Source organism: Eubalaena glacialis, chromosome X (assembly GCF_028564815.1).
Source record: "Eubalaena glacialis isolate mEubGla1 chromosome X, mEubGla1.1.hap2.+ XY, whole genome shotgun sequence".
NCBI classification, from domain to species: domain Eukaryota; kingdom Metazoa; phylum Chordata; class Mammalia; order Artiodactyla; family Balaenidae; genus Eubalaena; species Eubalaena glacialis.
The window spans coordinates 29175558-29196228 of NC_083736.1; the positions used below are offsets into that span (position 1 = coordinate 29175558).

At 36.9% G+C, this 20671-nt stretch overlaps 1 protein-coding gene across 3 annotated transcripts in view; it reads right to left on the reverse strand.

The window, feature by feature from the left end:
* DMD (dystrophin) overlaps positions 1-20671 on the reverse strand; it is a 1714964-nt gene that overhangs the window by 658107 nt on the left and 1036186 nt on the right. For 2 of the 3 annotated variants that reach the window (XM_061178412.1, XM_061178407.1), the window contains one exon: positions 10924-11156. In XM_061178412.1, coding sequence (XP_061034395.1) covers positions 10924-11085 — 162 coding nt within the window. In that variant the 5' untranslated portion in view covers positions 11086-11156. Of the gene's footprint in view, positions 1-10923; positions 11157-20671 lie in introns of those variants that run through there. The other variant, XM_061178413.1, reaches the window with a different exon arrangement.

The window sequence follows — 20671 nt, forward strand, 5'->3', positions numbered from 1 at the left end:
CTGTGTAGATATAGCCAGAGTTTAAAAAATAATCATAGAATTTTTATTAAAGACTTTGACCTTAACAATAAAAAAATTAAGCACATCCAAGTAATTATTTCCCATTTAAATATATACTGTACTCACTAAGACTGCTTGTTCAATCTTTGGATAATGAAATCTCCCAGGTAGCAGTATAATGTGCAGCTACAAATGAATCTTGAACGATGCTATTATCATCTTGTCCAGATTGGCCACTTTGTCTCAACCCCAATCTGGAGAGGTCTTATTAGAGTTAAAACTCTTTGCCGATTCTTTATTCAATACCAGTGCCTGTGGTTCAGATTTAGTGGTGAATTACCCTGAACACCTGGCCAGGATGACTTGAAAAAAGACTATAATTTGTTTAGCACAGGCAGAGACCAGTAGTAGAAAAAATAACAATATCAAATGGCCACCTAAATCCTACCTATTGATAACATTACAGTTATCCATTGCCACAACCTGTCCCCAGATCTGCCAGCCACAACTCTCTATCCCCAAACTCTCTCTCTCCTTCTCACCTTCCATCCCTCCTTCCATTTTCCCTATTCTTCCCTCCCTCTCTTTTTTTCCTATTCTTCCCTCCTTCCTTCCCTCTTCTTCCTTTCGTTCCCTCTTCCCCTTCCTCTGTCTCTCCTTCTTTCCTTTCCCTAAGGGTCATATTTAATCATAACTTTCAGAGAAAAACTCTAGACATATTTTCTCCTTCATTGGATAGATTATGTCAGTGAAAGAAAACTGTGGATAACTGTCACAACAATTTTATTTCAGAGCTATTTTACTTAAACATGTGATGAAATAGGAAAAGCATTTTTTTATCAGATTTCTGACACTAAACTATAAATTCCAAGTCATCCTCTGCTATTAATTCACAATTTTAGAAAATAAACTTAGAGCTTCATGTATGTTTTACTTTTAAAGGCTTAATTTGCATATTTCACACACATCTCTATTCCTCTACAATACAGTGGTATAATTTTTACTCTAAAATTAAGCAGTCGAGCTGCTTAATTTTTTAAATGGCTACATTTGACAATCTTTTAAAAATTACAGCTGTAATTTTAACTTCCATTTTTTGCTTAATGTAATTCACTTAGTAAAAATTATTTTCATTTCTAAATGGTAGCAGCCCCCTGTTTTCTAAAATAAGAATTTAATTAAACAACTTATGCTAAAGGAGAACAGAAACTTAGTATCAAATGTGTGATTTTTCAATTCAAGGTCTAGAACTATGAAAAGCTAACTTATTCAAATGCCGTGTCCTTATTCCCTTTCTGGGGACTATATTTTAATCACTGCATGTCTAAAGTTTGATCTGAAGTTAATAAATTCGAAACTAAGTTTTCCCAGAGTCATAAGATATTTTATTACATCATCTCTAATTTCTGATGCTCCACAGTGACAATTAAAATCCCCCAGCCCTAATCTCTGTTAAAAATGAAGCTTCTTTATCACATTTCATTCACATTATCCATAAAGCAATCTACATTTTTTATATTGTAATTTTTTATTGTGAAATATGTGTAAATATAAAGCTCTAAATATTTAACAATATATTCAAGATTGAGTCATTATTGCAATATTTGGAGCAAAATTGATTAGAATATTATGAAATGTGAAAAATAATTGTTAATGAAGAATAACATTTTGTTGTACTATAAATGCACGCTCTTTTTTTTATTACTTATCTCCATGATATCATTTTATTTATTTATTTATTTGTAAACATCTTTATTGGAGTATAATTGCTTTACAATGGTGTGTTAGTTTGTGCTTTATAACAAAGTGAATCAGTTATACATATACATATGTCCCCATATCTCTTCCCTCTTGCGTCTCCCTCCTTCCCACCCTCCCTATCCCACCCCTCTAGGTGGTCACAAAGCACCGAGCTGATCTCCCTGTGCTATGCGGCTGCTTCCCACTACCTATGTATTTTACGTTTGGTAGTGTATATATGTCCATGCCACTCTCTCACTTTGTCCCAGCTTACCCTTCCCCCTCCCCGTATCCTCAAGCCCATTCTCTAATAGGTCTGTGTCTTTATTCCCGTCTTGCCCCTAGGTTCTTCATGACCATTTTTTTTTTTTTTTAGATTCCATATATATGTGTTACCATACGGTGTCTGTTTTTCTCTTTCTGACTTACTTCACTCTGTATGACAGACTCTAGGTCCATCCACCTCACTACAAACAACTCAATTTCGTTTCTTTTTATGGCTGAGTAATATTCCATTGTATAAATGTGCCACATCTTCTTTATCCATTCATCTGTTGATGGACACTTCAGTTGCTTCTGTGTCCTGGCTATTGTAAATAGAGATGCAATGAACATTGTCGTACATGACTCTTTCTGAATTATGGTTTTCTCAGGGTATATGCCCAGTAGTGGGATTGCTGGGTCATATGGTAGTTCTATTTTTAGTTTTTTAAGGAACCTCCATACTGTTCTCCATAGTGGCTGTGTCAATTTACATTCCCACCAACAGTGCAAGAGGGTTCCCTTTTCGCCACACCCTCTCTAGCATTTATTGTTTGTACACTTTTTGATGATGGCCATTCTGACAAGTGTGAGATGATATCTCATTGTAGTTCTGATTTGCATTTCTCTAATGATTAATGATGTTGAGCATTCTTTCATGTGTTTGTTGGCAATCTGTATATCTTCTTTGGAGAAATGTCTATTTAGGTCTTCTGCCCATTTCTGGATTGAGTTTGTTTTTTTTTGATATTGAGCTGCATGAGCTGCTTGTAAATTTTGGAGATTAATCCATTGTCAGTTGCTTCATTTGCAAATATTTTCTCCCATTCTGAGGGTTGTCTTCTCGTCTTGTTTATGGTTTCCTTTGCTGTGCAAAAGCTTTCAAGTTTCATTAGGTCCCATTTGTTTACTTTTGTTTTTATTTCCATTTCTCTATGAGGTGGGTGAAAAAGGATCTTGCTGTGATTTATATCATAGAGTGTTCTGCCTATGTTTTCCTCTAAGAGTTTGATAGTGTCTGGCCTTACATTTAGGTCTTTAATCCATTTTGAGTTTATTTTTGTGTATGGTGTTAGGGAGTGTTCTAATTTCATTCTTTTACATGTAGCTGTCCAGTTTTCCCAGCACCACTTATTGAAGAGGCTGTCTTTTCTCCACTGTATATGCTTGCCTCCTTTATCAAAGATAAGGTGACCATAGGTGCGTGGGTTTATCTCTGGGCTATCTATCCTGTTCCATTGATCTATATTTCTGTTTTTATGCCAGTACCATACTGTCTTGATTACTGTAGCTTTGTAGTATGGTCTGAAGTCAGAGAGCCTGATTCCTCCAGCTCCGTTTTTCTTTCTCAAGATTGCCTTGGCTATTCGGGTTCTTTTGTGTTTCCATACAAATTGTGCAATTTTTTGTTCTAGTTCTGTGAAAAATGCCATTGGTAATTTGATAGGGATTGCACTGAACCTGTAGATTGCTTTGGGTAGTAGAGTCATTTTCATAATGTTGATTCTTCCAATCCAAGAACATGGTATCTCTCTCCATCTTTTGTATCATCTTTAATTTCTTTCATCAGTGTCTTATAATTTTCTGCATATAGGTCTTTTCTCTCCTTAGGTAGGTTTATTCCTAGATAATTTATTCTTTTTGTTGCAATGGTAAATGGAAGTGTTTTCTTAATTTCACTTTCAGATTTTTCATCATTAGTGTATAGGAATGCAAGAGATTTCTGTGTATTAATTTTGTATCCAGCTACTTTACCAAATTCATTGAATAGCTCTAGTAGTTTTCTGGTAGCATCTTTAGGATTCTCTATGTATAGTATCATGTCATCTGCAAACAGTGACAGCTTTACTTCTTCTTTTCCGATTTGGATTCCTTTTATTTCTTTTTCTTCTCTGATTGCTGTGGCTAAAACTTCCAAAACTATGTTGAATAATAGTGGTGAGAGTGGGCAACCTTGTCTTGTTCCTGATCTTAGTGGAAATGGTTTCAGTTTTTCTCCATTGAGGACGATGTTGGCTGTGGGTTTGTCATATATGGCCTTTATTATGTTGAGGAAAGTTCCCTCTATGCCTACTTTCTGGAGGGTTTTTATCATAAATGGGTATTGAATTTTGTCGAAAGCTTTCTCTGCATCTGTTGAGATGATCATATGGTTTTGCTCCTTCAATTTGTTAATATGGTGTATCACGTTGATTGATTTGCATATATTGAAGAATCCTTGCATTCCTGGGATAAACCCCACTTGATCATGGTGTATGATCCTTTTAATGTGCTGTTGGATTCCGTTTGCTAGTATTTTGTTGAGGGCTTTTGGATCTACGTTCATCAGTGATATTGGCCTGTAGTTTTCTTTCTTTGTGACATCTTTGTCTGGTTTTGGTATCAGGGTGATGGTGGCCTCGTAGAATGAGTTTGGGAGTGTTCCTCCCTCTGCTATATTTCGGAAGAGTTTGAGAAGGATAGGTGTTAGCTCTTCTCTAAATGTTTGATAGAATTCGCCTGTGAAGCCATCTGGTCCTGGGCTTTTGTTTGTTGGAAGATTTTTAATCTCAGTTTCAATTTCACTGCTTGTGATTGGTCTGTTTATATTTTCTATTTCTTCCTGGTTCAGTCTCGGAAGGTTGTGCATTTCTAAGAATTTGTCCATTTCTTGTGGGTTGTCCATTTTATTGGCATAGAGTTGCTTGTAGTAATCTCTCATGATCCTTTGTATTTCTTCAGTGTCAGTTGTTACTTCTCCTTTTTCATTTCTAATTCTATTGATTTGTGTCTTCTCCCTTTTTTTCGTGATGAGTCTGGCTAATGGTTTATCAATTTTGTTTATCTTCTCAAAGAACCAGTTTTTAGTTTTATTGATTTCTTTCCTTCTGCTAACGTTGGCGTTTTTTTGTTCTTCTTTCCCTAATTGCTTTAGGTGTAAGGTTAGGTTGTTTACCTGAGATGTTTCTTGTTTCTTAAGGTAGGATTGTATTGCTATAAACTTCCCTCTTAGAACTGCTTTTGCTGCATCCCATAGGTTTCAGGTCATCGTCTTTTCATTATCATTTGTTTCTAGGTATTTTTTGATTTCCTCTTTGATTTCTTCAGTGATCTCTTGGTTATTAAGTAGTGTATTGTGTAGCCTCCATGTGTTTGTATTTTTTACAGATTTTTTCCTGTAATTGATATCTAGTCTCATAGCATTGTGTTCGGAAAAGATACTTGATACGATTTCAATTTTCTTAAATTTACCAAGGCTTGATTTGTGACCCAAGATATGATCTATCTTGGAGAATGTTCCATGAGCACTTGAGAAGAATGTTTATTCTGTTGTTTTTGGATGGAATGTCTTATAAGTATCAATTAAGTCCATCTTGTTTAATGTATCATTTAAAGCTTGTGTTTCCTTATTTATTTTCATTTTGGATGATCTGTCCACTGGTGAAAGTGGGGTGTTAAATTCCCCTACTATGATTGTGTTACTGTCGATTTGCCCTTTTATGGCTGTTAGTATTTGCCTTATGTATTGAGGTGCTCCTATGTTGGGTGCATAAATATTTACAATTGTTATATCTTCTTCTTGGATTGATATCTTGATCATTATGTAGTGTCCTTCTTTGTCTCTTGTAATAGTCTTTGTTTTAAAGTCTATTTTGTCTGATATGAGACTTGCTACTCCAGCTTTCTTTTGATTTCCATTTGCATGGAATATCTTTTTCCATCCCCTCACTTTCAGTCTGTATGTGTCCATAGGTCTGAGGTGGGTCTCTTGTAGACAGCATATATATGGGTCTTGTTTTCGTATCGATTCAGCCAATCTATGTCTTTTGGTTGGAGCATTTAATCAATTCACATTTAAGGTAATTATCAATGTGTATGTTCCTATTACCATTTTCTTTGTTTTGTGTTTGTTATTGTAGGTCTTTTCCTTCTCTTGTGTTTCCTGCCTAGAGAAGTTCCTTTAGCATTTGTTGTAAAGCTGGTTTGGTGGTGCTGAATTCTCTTAGCTTTTGCTTGTCTGTAAAGCTTTTAATTTCTCCGTCAAATCTAATGAGATCCTTGCTGGGTAGAGTAATCTTGGTTGTAGTTTTTTCTCCTTCATCACTTTAAATATGTCCTGCCACTCCCTTCTGGCTTGGAGAGTTTCTGCTGAAAGATCAGCTGTTAACCTTATGGGGATTCCCTTGTATTTTATTCTCTGGAGCTCTTTTAGGTGGTGCTCTGAATCCCCTCTCCTCGCACACCCTGAAACAATGGTCTCTTGCCTCTTAGGCAGGTGCAGACTTTTTCCCGGACTCCCTCCCGGCTAGCCGTGGTGCACTAGCTAACCCCAGTCCTCTCCCTGGGATCCGACCTCCGAAGCCCGAGCCTCAGCTCCCAGCCCCCGCCCAAACCGGCGGGTGAACAGACAAGCCTATCGGGCTGGTGAGTGCTGGTCGGCACCGGTCCTCTGTGCGGGAATCTCTGAGCTTTGCCCTCCGCACCCGTTGCTGCGCTCTCCTCCGTGGCTCCGAAGCTTCCCCCCTCCGCCACCCGCAGTCTCTGCCCACAAAGGGGCTTCCTAGTGTGTGGAAACCTTTCCTCCTTCACAGCTCCCTCCCCAAGGTGCAGGTCCTGTCCCTATTCTTTTGTCTCTGTTTTTTCTTTTTTCTTTTGCCCTACCCAGGTACGAGGGGAGTTTCTTGCCTTTTAGGAGGTCTGAGGTCTTCTGCCAGCCTTCAGCAGGTGTTCTGTAGGAGTTTTTCCACATGTAGATGTATTTCTGATATATTTGTGGGGAGGAAGGTGATCTCCACGTCTTACTATTCCACCATCTTGAAGCTCCCTCGCAATCTACATTTTTTTGAGAACCAACTACTGTATGTGCAGGTGTCAAACAAACTTATATTTAGAGTACTGGGGCATAAATAGTTTTATTTCAGGTCTCCATATTGCAAAGTTAAAATAGATAAACATATTGCTTACATTGGGAGGAGTGGGGAGGAAATGATCTCTCCCCCAGTGTAAGGAGCTTTGGAAGGAAAGGGTTTTAAATCAATGTTCCCTGCTCTCCTCTAGCTAAGAGATGGGGGTGTGACCCAAGCATGGTCAACTGGACTCCTCCCAGGACTTTAAATTTTGAACAGTTACACACTATAAAGCAAAAGAGGATCACAAAGAGACTCAAGTAGTACCTGCTAACTAAATGCCCAGGCATACTCAGGTCCGTTTTCTTTTTCTAGGTCTTTTTCCATTGCCTTCAAGGTAATTACAGTGTTTACTTTCTGCTTGATTTAATCAGAGGGTGCTTTCTGTTGCTTGCATGGAGAGAAACCTACCTAATGTGCAACTACACTACATTTGATGATTTTACTTCTCTGTTTAAAATCCTTTCAAGGTTGTTACCACCTGCAGGCCATAATCAAAACTCCTTAGTCTGTATTGTAATAGTTCTGCATGGTGGCTTATTTTATAACGTATTAACGCATTAAATCATACAAATTTGTAACAGATAAAAATATCAAATCACTAGGTTATACACCTGAGACTATTATAATATTGTATGTCAATTATAATTTTTTTAAAACCCTCCTTAGTCTGGCAAGGAAGGGTCCCCATTTTTTAGTCCTACCCTTCTCTATGCAACCTCATAAATTTCTTCCTCATCCCCTTAGTTTCAGCCAGATGGAATCACAATTTCTATCACATACTGCACTGTTTACTTCAGTGAAAAGCACAGTTCCTTCTGCCAGGATCGCCTTTGTCATTTTATCTACCTGGTTAATTTCAAGTTGTTCTTTAATGCTTGGCTTAGGTTTTGTCTTCTTCAAGAAGCTTTTCCTGACATCTCTTCTCCTCCTTGGCTTAGTTAGATGTCCTCTCCATGAAGTAAGTCCCTAGAGCATCGCCCAAGGATTCCCAGGGAAGTGGAAAACTACAGTGTCTAAGGGTGGGGATTCTGGAACCAGACTGCTTAGGTTCAAATCTCATTGCTATCTTTTTACTACTTGACGTTGAGCAAGTTACTTACAACATTACTTACACAAGCACTTACTGTGCTTTAGTACAAATCTCACAGTGTTGTTGTAAGCATTAAATGATACACACAAATTATTTAGGTCAGTGACTAGCATCATTAATGCTAAATATGTGCTAGGTATTATCCTGAAATTTATTTCTATCACAGTGCTATTATTGCTTTTTATTCCCATCATCTTCTTTAATCTGTGCATTCCTATCTTGTCTAACTCTGTATTTCCCAGGCACTTAGTAGTCGCTCAATAAAAATTTACTAAAAGAATATATGAGGAAATAGACATTGATAGTGTTTTACAGTTTATAAAGCACATGTGGAACACTGCATCATTTCTCACACCTCCAACAGTAAAATTAGAATTGCTTTATTTAAAACTCTACATAGAGGAAATATTTCTTTCCTGATATTACAATCAATACTTCCCCAAACTCACCTCTCTTTTTTATACCCCTCCACACACACACATTTGTTTAATGTTTATTTAGGGTCATTTTACTGACCAGTTAGTGACTGTAGCTATACAAGGCAGGAATTGACAATATTTTTATAATTTTTTTTAATATAAGGGGAAGAAGCAGGAAAATCATCCCCACTATTTAGCAAGAGAAGAGAGATTACAGGTGTATATGTGTGTGTGTGTGTGTGTGTGTGTGTGTGAACATTTATAATACAGTTGACCCTTGAATAACACAGGTTTGAACTATGCAAGTCCAATTATATGGGGATTTTTTTTTCAATAAAAATACAGTCGGCCCCCCATATCTACAGATGGAGAATCCACAGATGCAGAATCCACGGATATGGAGGGCCAACTATGGGACTTGAGCATCTGCAGATTTTGTTATCCATGGTGGATTCCAGAACCAATCCCCTGTGGGACTGACAACTGTACTGGCTTTCTGTGACCCTAGACATGGCACTTGAACTTCTCCTCTGAATTACTTTTGGACCTGTAGTTAAAGACTATCACTTTGAAGAGGCATCAAACGTTTTACAAAGGAGTGTGGATTATCTTTCCCACTCTAGTATCTAGTGGCTTTTACAGGAGGCCATAATGTCATTAGCAGAATGGGGTCCAGGTGTGGAAATGAGCTCTTATTTTCATGTAATATTATTATATGACATACAGTTTGCACAACACAAATACCATGAATAGGCAGACTTACATAGTTTGCTTAGAACCTAATATTAATTACTAACATTAGTTGAATACTTGCAGTAATCAAGGCAAGATGGGAAGCATTTTCATATACTACCTAATTTAATCCTCATGACCACCTATAAGGAAGATAGTATCATTATCCACATTGTATAGATAGATGACCTCAGGTTCAGGGAGGTTGAATGACTTACCCAAGATCACACAGCTATAGTAGAGGAGCCAAACTTTAAACCCATAGAATCTAATTTCAAAGCCCATGCTTTAAACATTATAACATACTGTCTCCTCTGGTTAGGAATAGTCCCGGAAGTACTGGAATAGCTCAATATGATACTGTGAAAGAATGTACCTCTTGCTTCTTTATGTATCAGCACACTGCAATTGTAAAATGCTTAGCTTTGTGTCTGACATACACTATATATTCAAATACACATATATCACCAAATGGTAGCCACATTTACAGTTAATACTGGCAGGCAGTATACATAGTAAGAACACAGGCTTAGGCACCAAACAGACTTGGATTTGAATCTTTGCTCTGCTACTTATTAGGAGTGTGACATCTATGAGCTTCAGTTGCTTTTTTGGAAAAATTTGGCTGCTAATACTTGTTATAAAGCAGTAGTAAAACAAACTATACATATATATTTATATAATATTTACATATCTTTATATTCACACATATCCAACACTATATGGTGTATGTGAATCCTTTGTGCCTTGTACCCAGAAGAGGAAACCAAGATCCAGAGCATGATTTGACTACAATCATGCCATTTGCAAATGAGAAAAAATTACCACTGAATTCAGGTCCTCTGAGTCTAAGATTAAGACACTTTAAATGCAGGTTGTTTACTATTAAATTATTTTCATTCTTACTGAATTGCTGAAGTTCATTTTAAAAAGAAATCTGTCTGCCCTAGTCCCTGTTTTTACAAAAAGTAGTTCTATAACAGCTAAACAACTTCAGTACAATTTATTACTTCTTTAGAAAAGACTTGAACATCATTTACAAGTGAAAAAACTATAGCATATAAACCTTTCAAATCTACTTTTCTTATTCATTCAGAAATATAAAAGATATATAGTATATTTGTTTTAGCTAAGTAAACCATATTTATGTCAATGTATTCTGATGTCTCTCACTGATCTCATAATTTTGCAGAATGGATTCCAATGAGGCTGAGAAATGCAATCGTTGTATTAAAAACATGTTTATTTGAGTATGGCATTAAATAAATACAAATATTAAGATCTAAGGTATTTAAAAATATATTATGTTTTGTTACTTTTCTCTTTTTTTATTTGTAGCTTATTTTCAATTATCCTTATCATTGGAGGAGGAGAATTGGCACGGACAACTCAGAAGAGTGAATAACCAATTCCCAGATTATTATATTTGATTCTGTAATATATTATGGCTGCAGAGTGCCAAAACAAACAGTTCAAATGTAAACAGCTCAAATGAGCTATTTATTTGATATAAAATAGGTTTTAAAAATACCAGTTGTTTAGTGAATTTAATTAAGCCAACTATACTTTAAGGGCTAAGTTTTTTTACTTGTATTATTCCTTTGTAATTTATGGTTGTTTTAGACAACTGCATTAATTTGTTTCCTTGATCATACTTAGACTGAACAGAGTAGAGAGAGTAGTGTGTTGGCTAACAGAGAAAAGCTACCTAAAAACTGGTGGGAAATGACTCGTGGAAAATCTTCACTTTAAAGATAAACCTCTGCCAGCTTTTCTCTTTTTTCCCCCATACCTTCTGCTTGACGATCATCTCGTTGATGTCTTCAAGATCACCCACCATCACCCTCTGTGATTTTATAACACGATCAAGCAGAGATAGCCAGTCGGTAAGTTCTGTCCAAACCCGGTTGAAATCTGCCAGAGCAGGTACCTCCAACAGCAAGGAAGATGGCATTTCTAGTTTGGAGACGGCAGTTTCCTTGGTAACCACAGGTTGTGTCACCAGAGTAACAGTCTGACTAGGAGCTAAATTTTTTTTTTCAAAAAGGAAAAAAGAAAAAAAGAAAAATTAGAAACACAAGAAGCCGATTTCAATAATAATAAAACTAATTTAAGGGTAACAATTTGAGCCAAAGTATTATTTATGACATTATTAATATAATTTGTAAATTATAAGTAGAATTTATAAATAAATTATAAAGTATCCTAATGTGGATACTTTATATAGTACCATGATAGAAAAATTCAAAGTTTCCAACTTTTCATTAATATACATTTAACAATCTTTCAAAATGATTTTGATTATCCTCACGGCTGAGCAATTGATTTAATTTAAAAAGTCCTTCTCAATAACAATTATACAGGTTGTGGAATTGGTAAAGAAAAATATAAAGTATTCAGGCTTTGCCAGGTGAATAAGTTTTACTTATTTGTTTCATTCAAGGGGAAGAAAAAGGTAAAGATTGGATAAGATCTTATTTAGAACTTATGATTTCCTTGAATAGGAAGTAAATTAGTTTGGAGGTGGACTCTAGGGAAATCAAAGCCAATGAAATGTTCTTGTCTTTGCTCTGTATTTTATACTGGGAGCAGCTTATGTATTTTTTCCTTTTCTTTCAGACTGGTAATAAAGTGGCTAGCAGTGAAGAAAACCCAAGCTACATTATTTTTGGAAAATCAGAGCTAGGAAAGTTTTTCCACTTGGATAGTGAAACACTGTTTCAAGGTTATTAAGAAATATTAAATTAATATGAATAGTGATGAACACTGTAGTGTAAGGTAGCACATGGTAATAGTTAAGAGCTGAAGTTCTGGAGTGAAAACACCTGGGAGAGAATCCTTCTCTGTCTTAGGAACTCTGTGACCTTGGTTAAGTTACTAAACTTCTCTAAATTTCAGGTTTTCTCTTCAGCAAGGAGGGATAATGACAGGATAAGTGTCAAAGGGGCAGTTGTACAGATTCAATGACTAATACAAGAAATGTACATAGAACAATACCAGAAAAATAACAGGAAAAATATTAGCATAGCTCTGGACACTAGTAGGTAATACTGTTAGGTATTACTATTTTTATAAATATCTGATAAATAAGAAGCACAGTGATAAACAAATATGGTAAGAAGTTAGAGATGAGGGGTCAAAATCCGTAAAATATTTGGGGAAAACTCAGTCAAAGGTCTTGTGTGGCCCTATATGTACTGAAGGGGGCTGAATTTGCTGGTGTGAATTGCTACTAAATACCAACAGCTGGATTATCGAAGGTGAGTGAAGAAGGGCAAGAAATGTCAGGTCTAGTTTATAGGCAATGGCCTCTGGAGCCTAATATATCCAGGAGACTGGTAGCAAAGAAAGAGTGGCCTATATAGTTCAGAAGGGAAGCTTTGAGGGAAAGCTGCAAAACACAACATCTCAATGGGAAGCCTGAGAGGCATGGATGACAAGAGAACTGTTCTAGAAACATGAAGAAAGTGTGCCATACTGGCATTCCATTCTGAGGTGGCCATAAATTACTTTTCATGGTTATATTGCTTTCTGCCTTTTTAAGGTTGTCTTTTTGTTAGAGAAGATGATGAAAGAAATGGAGGAAAGTCTCTTGCCTCTCAAGCTTCTTGGGGAGAACAAGAGGTTCCTACAGATGGAAGAAATAATCTTGAACAAGGTAGAAAGAAAAAAAGTGAGGTGTCAGATGGAATAAAAAACTAATGCCAAGAAGTAATGACTTCAGGACAATGATACTGAGGAGACAGAGAAGAAATAGTTTCCCGAAGCTATCTCACTACTCTGAGGCTTTTTCTAGAAAGAATGAAACATAATCTGAAGCAGAAATAGCATCCTGTGATCCAACAGTCTAGTAGGAGAAAGCATGGGAGCCAATAGGATCTAGCAATCTTAAAAGGGATTCCAAGAGAGGAGCTGAATCCCTGGAGAGAATGCATGGGTGAGGATGAAAAGAGAGCTAAATTAAAATATCACTGTAGGAGCTAACTGTGGAATGTCTAGCTGACTAGGAAATATGGACAAATTGTTCTGAAAATAGATAACAACAGATACTCAGGCAACATACAGTATTTTGGGAGGATTTCAAGGTTCTGGGAAGTGTCAGACAAGGCTTTTTTTTAACTTGACTTATTGAAAAATTCACCCTCAAAAGAAAGCAGGAATGCGATTTTTTTCTCTAGACTTGCTTGTGACCAACAAAGAAGTGCTTAATGAAGTGGAAATGATCACGTCATCTTAAATTTCTCTACAATGAAGGACGAGAATGCAGAGAATCATCAGACTTCAACTGTTTTCTGGAAAACACATTGGGGGGGGGTGGCGTGGAGGGAAAAGTCTATTGAAAAGAAAGGCTAGGACCAGAGATCAAAAAACAGAATGTTTTAAGATGACTAAAAAGTACAATTAATATTGGGACGATAAATCACAAAATTCTCCAATGAGGAAAAAGTATCACCAAGTAGAAAGACAGCTGAAACAGATTCAGAGGAGAGTTGAGAGGTACAGCAATGTTGTCATCTGTGCCCTGGTCATGGGCAAAGGATCTGATTTATGGACCAGTCAGTCAGGCCATGGCTGGTCTTGTCTCCTCCAGTTCTCAACACCTGAAAACATCTTTATACCAATGGGGAAGGGAGGAGAAACTTTCCATTTTGCTCACTGCTTTATCTCCTGCACCTCCCACAGGTTCTAGAATCTAGTAGGTGCTCAACTGATGACCTCTGAATAAATGAATGAAACAAACAAACAAACAAAAAAAGTCTATGCACAGCAAGATTTTCAGTAAACTTAGAGGCCTTCTATCCAAGGCGAGTGCTAAAAGAGAACATCTAAAGACAGTTTCTCGAAGCCTAGAACACAGAACATGCCAAGGCTCTTGCTGTTTAGGTGATTTTAGCTATTTTAAGAACAAGAAAATAATGAGCCACTGCTTGGGGAAGGCAATGGAAAGTCAAATATTAAAGGGAGAAAAAAGAACCAATCAATTCTTATGTTCCCTACTTTTCTATCAAGGGGGGGGAAAAGCAGGAAACAACACTGGATCAAGAAGCAGAGTATAAAACAGACTATCTAAGGCTAGACTGTTGGATTTAAACCCTTGCTCTGCCATTTTTTAGCTGTGTAACCCTAGGCAGGTTACTTAACCTCCCTGAATCTCCATTTACTCCTCTTTAAAATGGAGATTATAATAGTACTTCCCTCACAGAGAGCTGGTCTTACCATTTCCTAGATATACAATCTTGGACAAGATTACAGGCATCTGGAGGTAAGGGATTATACCACGCTTGCTAAACTGAACTTTTCTGAACCTCAGATTATTTACCCGCATAATGAGGAAAACAGTACCAATCACATGGAATTGTTCTAATTAGTATTTTATGAATTGATATGTGTAAGTCACCTCCTAGCGTGTGTGTTTGTGTGTTTTTTCCTCCTCCTTTCCCTTTTGCTGCTCAATGTTTATTGGCTGCTCACTTTCTAAATTAGCATGGCTTTCCATGTCCTGTGCTCTTAGAACCAGACTTCATACTCCAGCTTCATCTCCCTCCATTCTTCCCATGCTTCCCCACACCTCAGTCTCTATATGGCATTCTCCCATTAGCACAGACCATCTCACCCTTTCGTGCCCTTCCATATGCTCTATATTCTTCTTGAAAACTCCTCTCCCTTCCTCAGACAAAAGTCTCAATTCCTTTTCAAATACCAACTCTAGATTTCTATGTTTTGTGGAGGACCAGGGTAAGTTTATAACTAAAAATCTCTATGAGGCATAGAATTACACCATTCTTTTGGGTCTTAAACACTTTGAATCTTTAACATTTTATTACTGAAATCTAATCATCACAAGGAAGAACAAAATCTTGCACCATTATTAGGGCTGGGGAATTTTAATTTTATTTGTAATATGGCTAGAGGGTAGCTGATAGTACTTGAGAGCTGGGTTCTAAATTCCAGAAACTTTGGGTCTCCTAGAGAAAAAAAGTGCTATAACATGAAGTAGAAAGAGGCTAATCTCCATCTATTACACACATTTTATTAAGGTCAATTCTATCTACAACACTACTTGAAATATTTCATTCTTCCTAAAAAGACTTGTCTCTAGATCCATGCATGTGCACATACTTTAATTTTTTTATTAAGCAAGATGCTTCAACGGAGAAATTTTGAGGTCCTGAGAACTTTTTTTTAAAATAAATTTATTTATTTTATTTATTTATTTTTGGTTACTTTGGTTCTTTGTTGCTGTGCGCAGCTTTCTCTAGTTGCGGCGAGCGGAGGCTACTCTTCGTTGCAGTGCGCGGGCTTCTCATTGCTGTGGCTTCTCTTGTTGTGCAGCACGGGCTCTAGGTGCGTGGGCTCAGTAATTGTGGCTCGCAGGCTCTAGAGCACAGGCTCAGTAGCTGTGGTGCACGGGCTTCGTTGCCCTGCGGCATGTGGGATCTTCCCAGACCAGGGCTCAAACCCGTGTCCCCTGCATTGGCAGGTGGATTCTTAACCACTGTGCCACCAGGGAAGCCCAAGGTCCTGAGAACATTGATCATATTTTATTATGTATATCATATATTGACTCATACTGCATATTCAGATGCCTCTACTTTTATCTAAAGAGAAAAAACAATTAGGTTGTTTCTTTTCCACTGTCCTTTTACTAGAAACAAAAGCAAATCACCTCATTAGGTAAAGTGTGGGCTGGTCGGATCTGTAAGGAGGCAGTTTAAGTGGTTTTGTCCAGACTGAGCCACAGAATCTTGACACCAAGGGTCAGGCAGGGATATTTAGTCATTCCATGGGAGTTTTCTGTTAACTCCATAATTTAAAAGATGGAAAGAGGATTTGTTGAGAGTTCTCTCAACCCATAACCCTAATCAGGGAAGGAGTTAGGATACATAAACGACTACACAGAATCTTAAGCATGAAGTTCTAGGATGGGTTTCCAGGTTCTCTTCCTTAAGGAGCATGGAAAATGGCTTCCCCTCCAGCCGGCAGAGATCCTTTCCTCCGTGCCCCGTTTAACACCCATACAGTTTGATCTGCTTGCCTGGATGTCTGCATCTTGCCTCAGGCCACTGTCCAGGGTCGCAAAGAGTTGGCCCTAGGAATGGCTGCTTCAAATCTCTGCTTCTTTAACCATCACCGAGACCAAGGTCATTCTTCTCAAGTCCGATGGAGGAAGCATGTCTTCCAGCATGGGGTTAGGTGGAAAACAGTCCTTAAGGTGTCACACTATTAACCGTCCCTCCAGCAACAGAGGCTAGTGTCCTTGGTTAATCAATTCATGTCAGAACCACATGTATTACAATGTGTATCACTAAGCCAGGTAGATAGATACACACATCATATATATGTGTATATGTGAACAGATATGTGCACGCACACACAGACACACACACACAGAGCCTGTATAGTCTGACTACTAATGATTGTAGCAAAACGTGTTTCACATGTGTTCATTAGAAAATTAAGATAACTCTACTAGAAATTGTATTTTCCTTCCACAGTTAAGCATGCAAAAAGTCAAACTCAAAATTGCTGAAAGGAATCAAGTTTGGCACACCAGAATAGTAGCATAAGTAACAGTAGGTGTAATATACTATTGCAAACCACAGCTTTGCTCTGAGTATTTTGTTAATTAAAAGGTGTTGGCTTTAGGAGGGAACTCTCATTTTTTCAAAAGTGTTTGAAGAATATTTCTCTAGTCTAAAATTTTAATTGGTTTCGAGGGTACATGATTAGTCAGACTAATAGCTTTACTTAGAGCTTTAGAGGAACTACTAAATCTTTTAAAAAACACACAATGTGTTTGGAGTACTTCCTTTGAAGTATTCACACGTGGTTTTTCTGTAATTGACAGGTCTCCTTTGGTTGATAAGAAAGCAAGGAACACATATTCTATTTCTAGCTTTGCTGTATGAATGTGGGTAATTTTTTTGTTTACTTTGATATTTGAAAAATCAGTCAACTGACGAAATGATAAATTATTGGACCCACACTAACACAGATATCTAAAAAGTACCATTTTGTATATGTGGTTAAATTGAATTACTATCTAATACTAGAGTTATAGGAAAGATTGTTTTAGCTACTTATCCATATCACCAATAGATAAAATAACCATTCTCCATGTAAGCAACACGGAAAAATATTTTTCTTTATGAATATTTAAAAGGATTGCATGTAGCCTAATGAAACATGTACAAGAAAGTACATGTTACCAAAATTAGAAATCATGCATGGACTCAAAAAGAACCTCACTTCTCTCTAAATATTTGTAGTCTGTAGGTACATGTGGAAAATTAGAAACAAATGTTGTGAACCCACAAACATTTATTTTTCTCTATATTCTTTCTCATCATTCTAAAGAGGAAATAATATATATGATTCAACTATCATCAATTATTTACATTTTAGCACAATAAGGGCTTGTGCTATACATGGACGAGTCCTAGAGAACTGGAAGTCAAAGATACATGATAACCAACTATATTTCTGGATTTTAGAAACAAATTTTTTGGGTTTAAGAGCCACAGACTTTTAAAGCTTAGTGATGCTACTTTATCATTTTTTAATTGGTTCTTTTCTGCTACTAAGAATATAATCCAAATAAGAAATATTTACTGCTACTTGGAAGAGAGATTACCACCCACACTATCACCACAATCATTTACTCAGGGTTTTCTGTATGCCAGGCAAGTTTACTTATAAGCCTTGTTTTATTTAATTTTTACCAAATGATTTTCAGGGTTAGCATTATTCCCATTTTACTAAAAGGTAAAATACTTTGCTCAGGATCTCACATTAACAAGTGACAATGCCAAGACAGTGTGCTTAACCATTACACCTATTTCTAAGACTGATATGATCATCAGATACTTCTCCTACATGTCCCACTCAATATATAAAAATTATTAAGTACTCAAATACTTTTGACTCCAAGAGCTATAGCTTATAACATATAGTATCCACAAAATAATCTAATATCCATTCTAATTAGGGAGAGAAGATCACCTTGAACGAGTCATAAAAATATAGGTTATAAAAATCAAGTGAATCTGGCTTCCTCCCACAAGGTAGATATTATTCTTGAGAAATATCTCCAACCTGACTTCACGCAAACTTGCATCCTTTCTTCACTAATTTGAAGATAGAAATAACCCTTGCCTTTCCCCCTTATTAGTTTGCATCTTCTAATTTCATATATGAATTCTTACTCATATATGGATTCATAACTCACATTATATAAATTCTTCATACATGCACTCAATAAAAAGCAGTGTTTCTCAACCTTAGCACTGTTGATATTTTGGCACATATAAGTCTTTGCTGTGGGTGGCTGTCCTGTGCATTGTGGGATGTTTATCAGTATCCCTGGTCAGAGCACCATCCCACTTTTGATAACCAAACATGTTTTCAGACATTATCAAATGTCCTCTGAAGGCGGGGAAATTGCCTCTGGTTGAGAATCACTAATTGAAAGGGTTTTTAATTTCTCTCTTTCTCAGTCTCTCTCCTCCCCTCCTCTTCCTGTGTGTGTGTTTTGGGGGGCGGTGTGGGTATGTGTGTGTGTGGGTGTGTATATGGTTTATATACTTGCTTAGCATTTGTAGTGGACATCTTTTATGCCTATCCAAGTTTGTGCCCTCTTATACCTCAAATTACAGATTAAGTGCTTCTCTTAACCTCATGATATTGGGCAGGCACTGAAGAAATAGTAAATACTTGAAGCTATAGCTATGAGGGAATAGTAAATAATATTACACAGGAAATGTCATGATGACAAAAGTGAAAGCATCTCTGATAGAGAGTAAATGTCCACAAATTCTTTTTCTTCCTGCATCTATACCCTTATAATGAGATATTCCAGATGCTCCCATCGAGAGCTGTAGTATATTTCTCCATTCACTGAATACGGATTGGCCAAGTAACTTGTTCTGGCCAATGGGATATTAGTAAACATGACACAAGCAAAGGTTTGAGAAAACCTTGGCCATTGGGCTATGCTTGGAAACCTTTCACCACTATGTGAACTATGCTAGCCTACTGAATGATGACAGACAAGTGGCCCTGTCACATCCACTGTCTCATCCAATAACCAAGTGCCAGTCACATGAATGAGGCCATTGACTACCAGCTGACCATTAATACATGAGTGAGCCCAGCTGAGACTAGCAAAAGAACCATCTAGATATGCCCAGCCCAAAGCAGACCCCCAAAATCATGAGCTAGATAAATGATTCTTATTTTAAGCCACTACATGTGGGGGTAGCCTGTTATACAACAATAAATAACTGATACATTTGGTGGTAGCTTGTTATACAACAATAAATATCTGATACAACATCCATTTTTACCTATTAAAGACTTGCATCCGAAACAAGATTTAAAATGGCCCTCCCATTGCTACAGAAATAAAACAAATGCTGATCCAACAAAGAGAACACAGTTTAGAAAAGAAATAGTCTTCAAGTTAATGTGTGAAAGACAGAGAACTGAAGATGCACATAATCATGCTATGATGCCTGTAAATCAGGCAGCCAACATTTTATAGGATATTTGAAAAGCAAAGCTTTTAGTAAAATGCATTGTTAATACACTTAAAACAATGTAAACGAAAAGAGTACAGAATGCAATAATGAGAGCCATGAAGTAGGTAGCCCAGTGCAGAAGACAAGGGAAGAAAAGCCAGATCAGACCATAATAAAGACCATGCTATTGATGAAGGATGATCATCAATTCTAAAACAGACATCAGAATAAAATCCATATATTCATTTGGGTATAACCAGCTAGAGAACACTGTACAGTTCTCATTACAGCAAATACACTGCTATTCTACCAAAATTTTTAGCACCTTGAAAAATTCTTGAATTAAAGGATCCAATGTGTTGTTTGTTTTTTAACGGAATTGCTCCTACCTGAATATTAGAGATAAGATTCTTCAGTAAAGCATGAGCAAAACCAGGTAAGCAGCGCTCTCTACATAATTCAGTCTAAATGAGTCTCATACTTGTTTGGGTAAGCTACGTGTTTACCCTAAGTAGCAAAATAACTAGCAATGAGTTTTTTAAGTTGTTAAACATGTGCCAGGCCCTCACAAGCCTCACCCTTGAGATGAGATAAGCTACTTAAAGTATCAAATTGATCTTTTTCTTCCTCACCAACCCAGTGCAATGTCTGATACATAGTAGGGTCTCAAACAACATTTGCTGCTGTTGTTATCCAGATTAGAATGAAGCATAATGTATGAAGCAGAATCCTTAAGGGACCTATAAGAGAGAAGGAGGGAGGTGGAGAGAGAGATTGATTCATTACAGTTTCAATCTAGAGTTTCATCAGGCAGAACAAAGGCAGAGGAACCATTAGCTGCAATGTAAATGAAGCAGTATTAAGTAGTTATAACATGTAGACTCTTCTGGTCTGAATTCATAATAATACCTTATATCTGTACAGAACTTTAAACAGTATACGTTTTTAGTAATTTTCTCCACTGATTTCTCACCACAACACTCCAGTGTGGGCAGGGAGAGCATCATTGCCACCAATTTA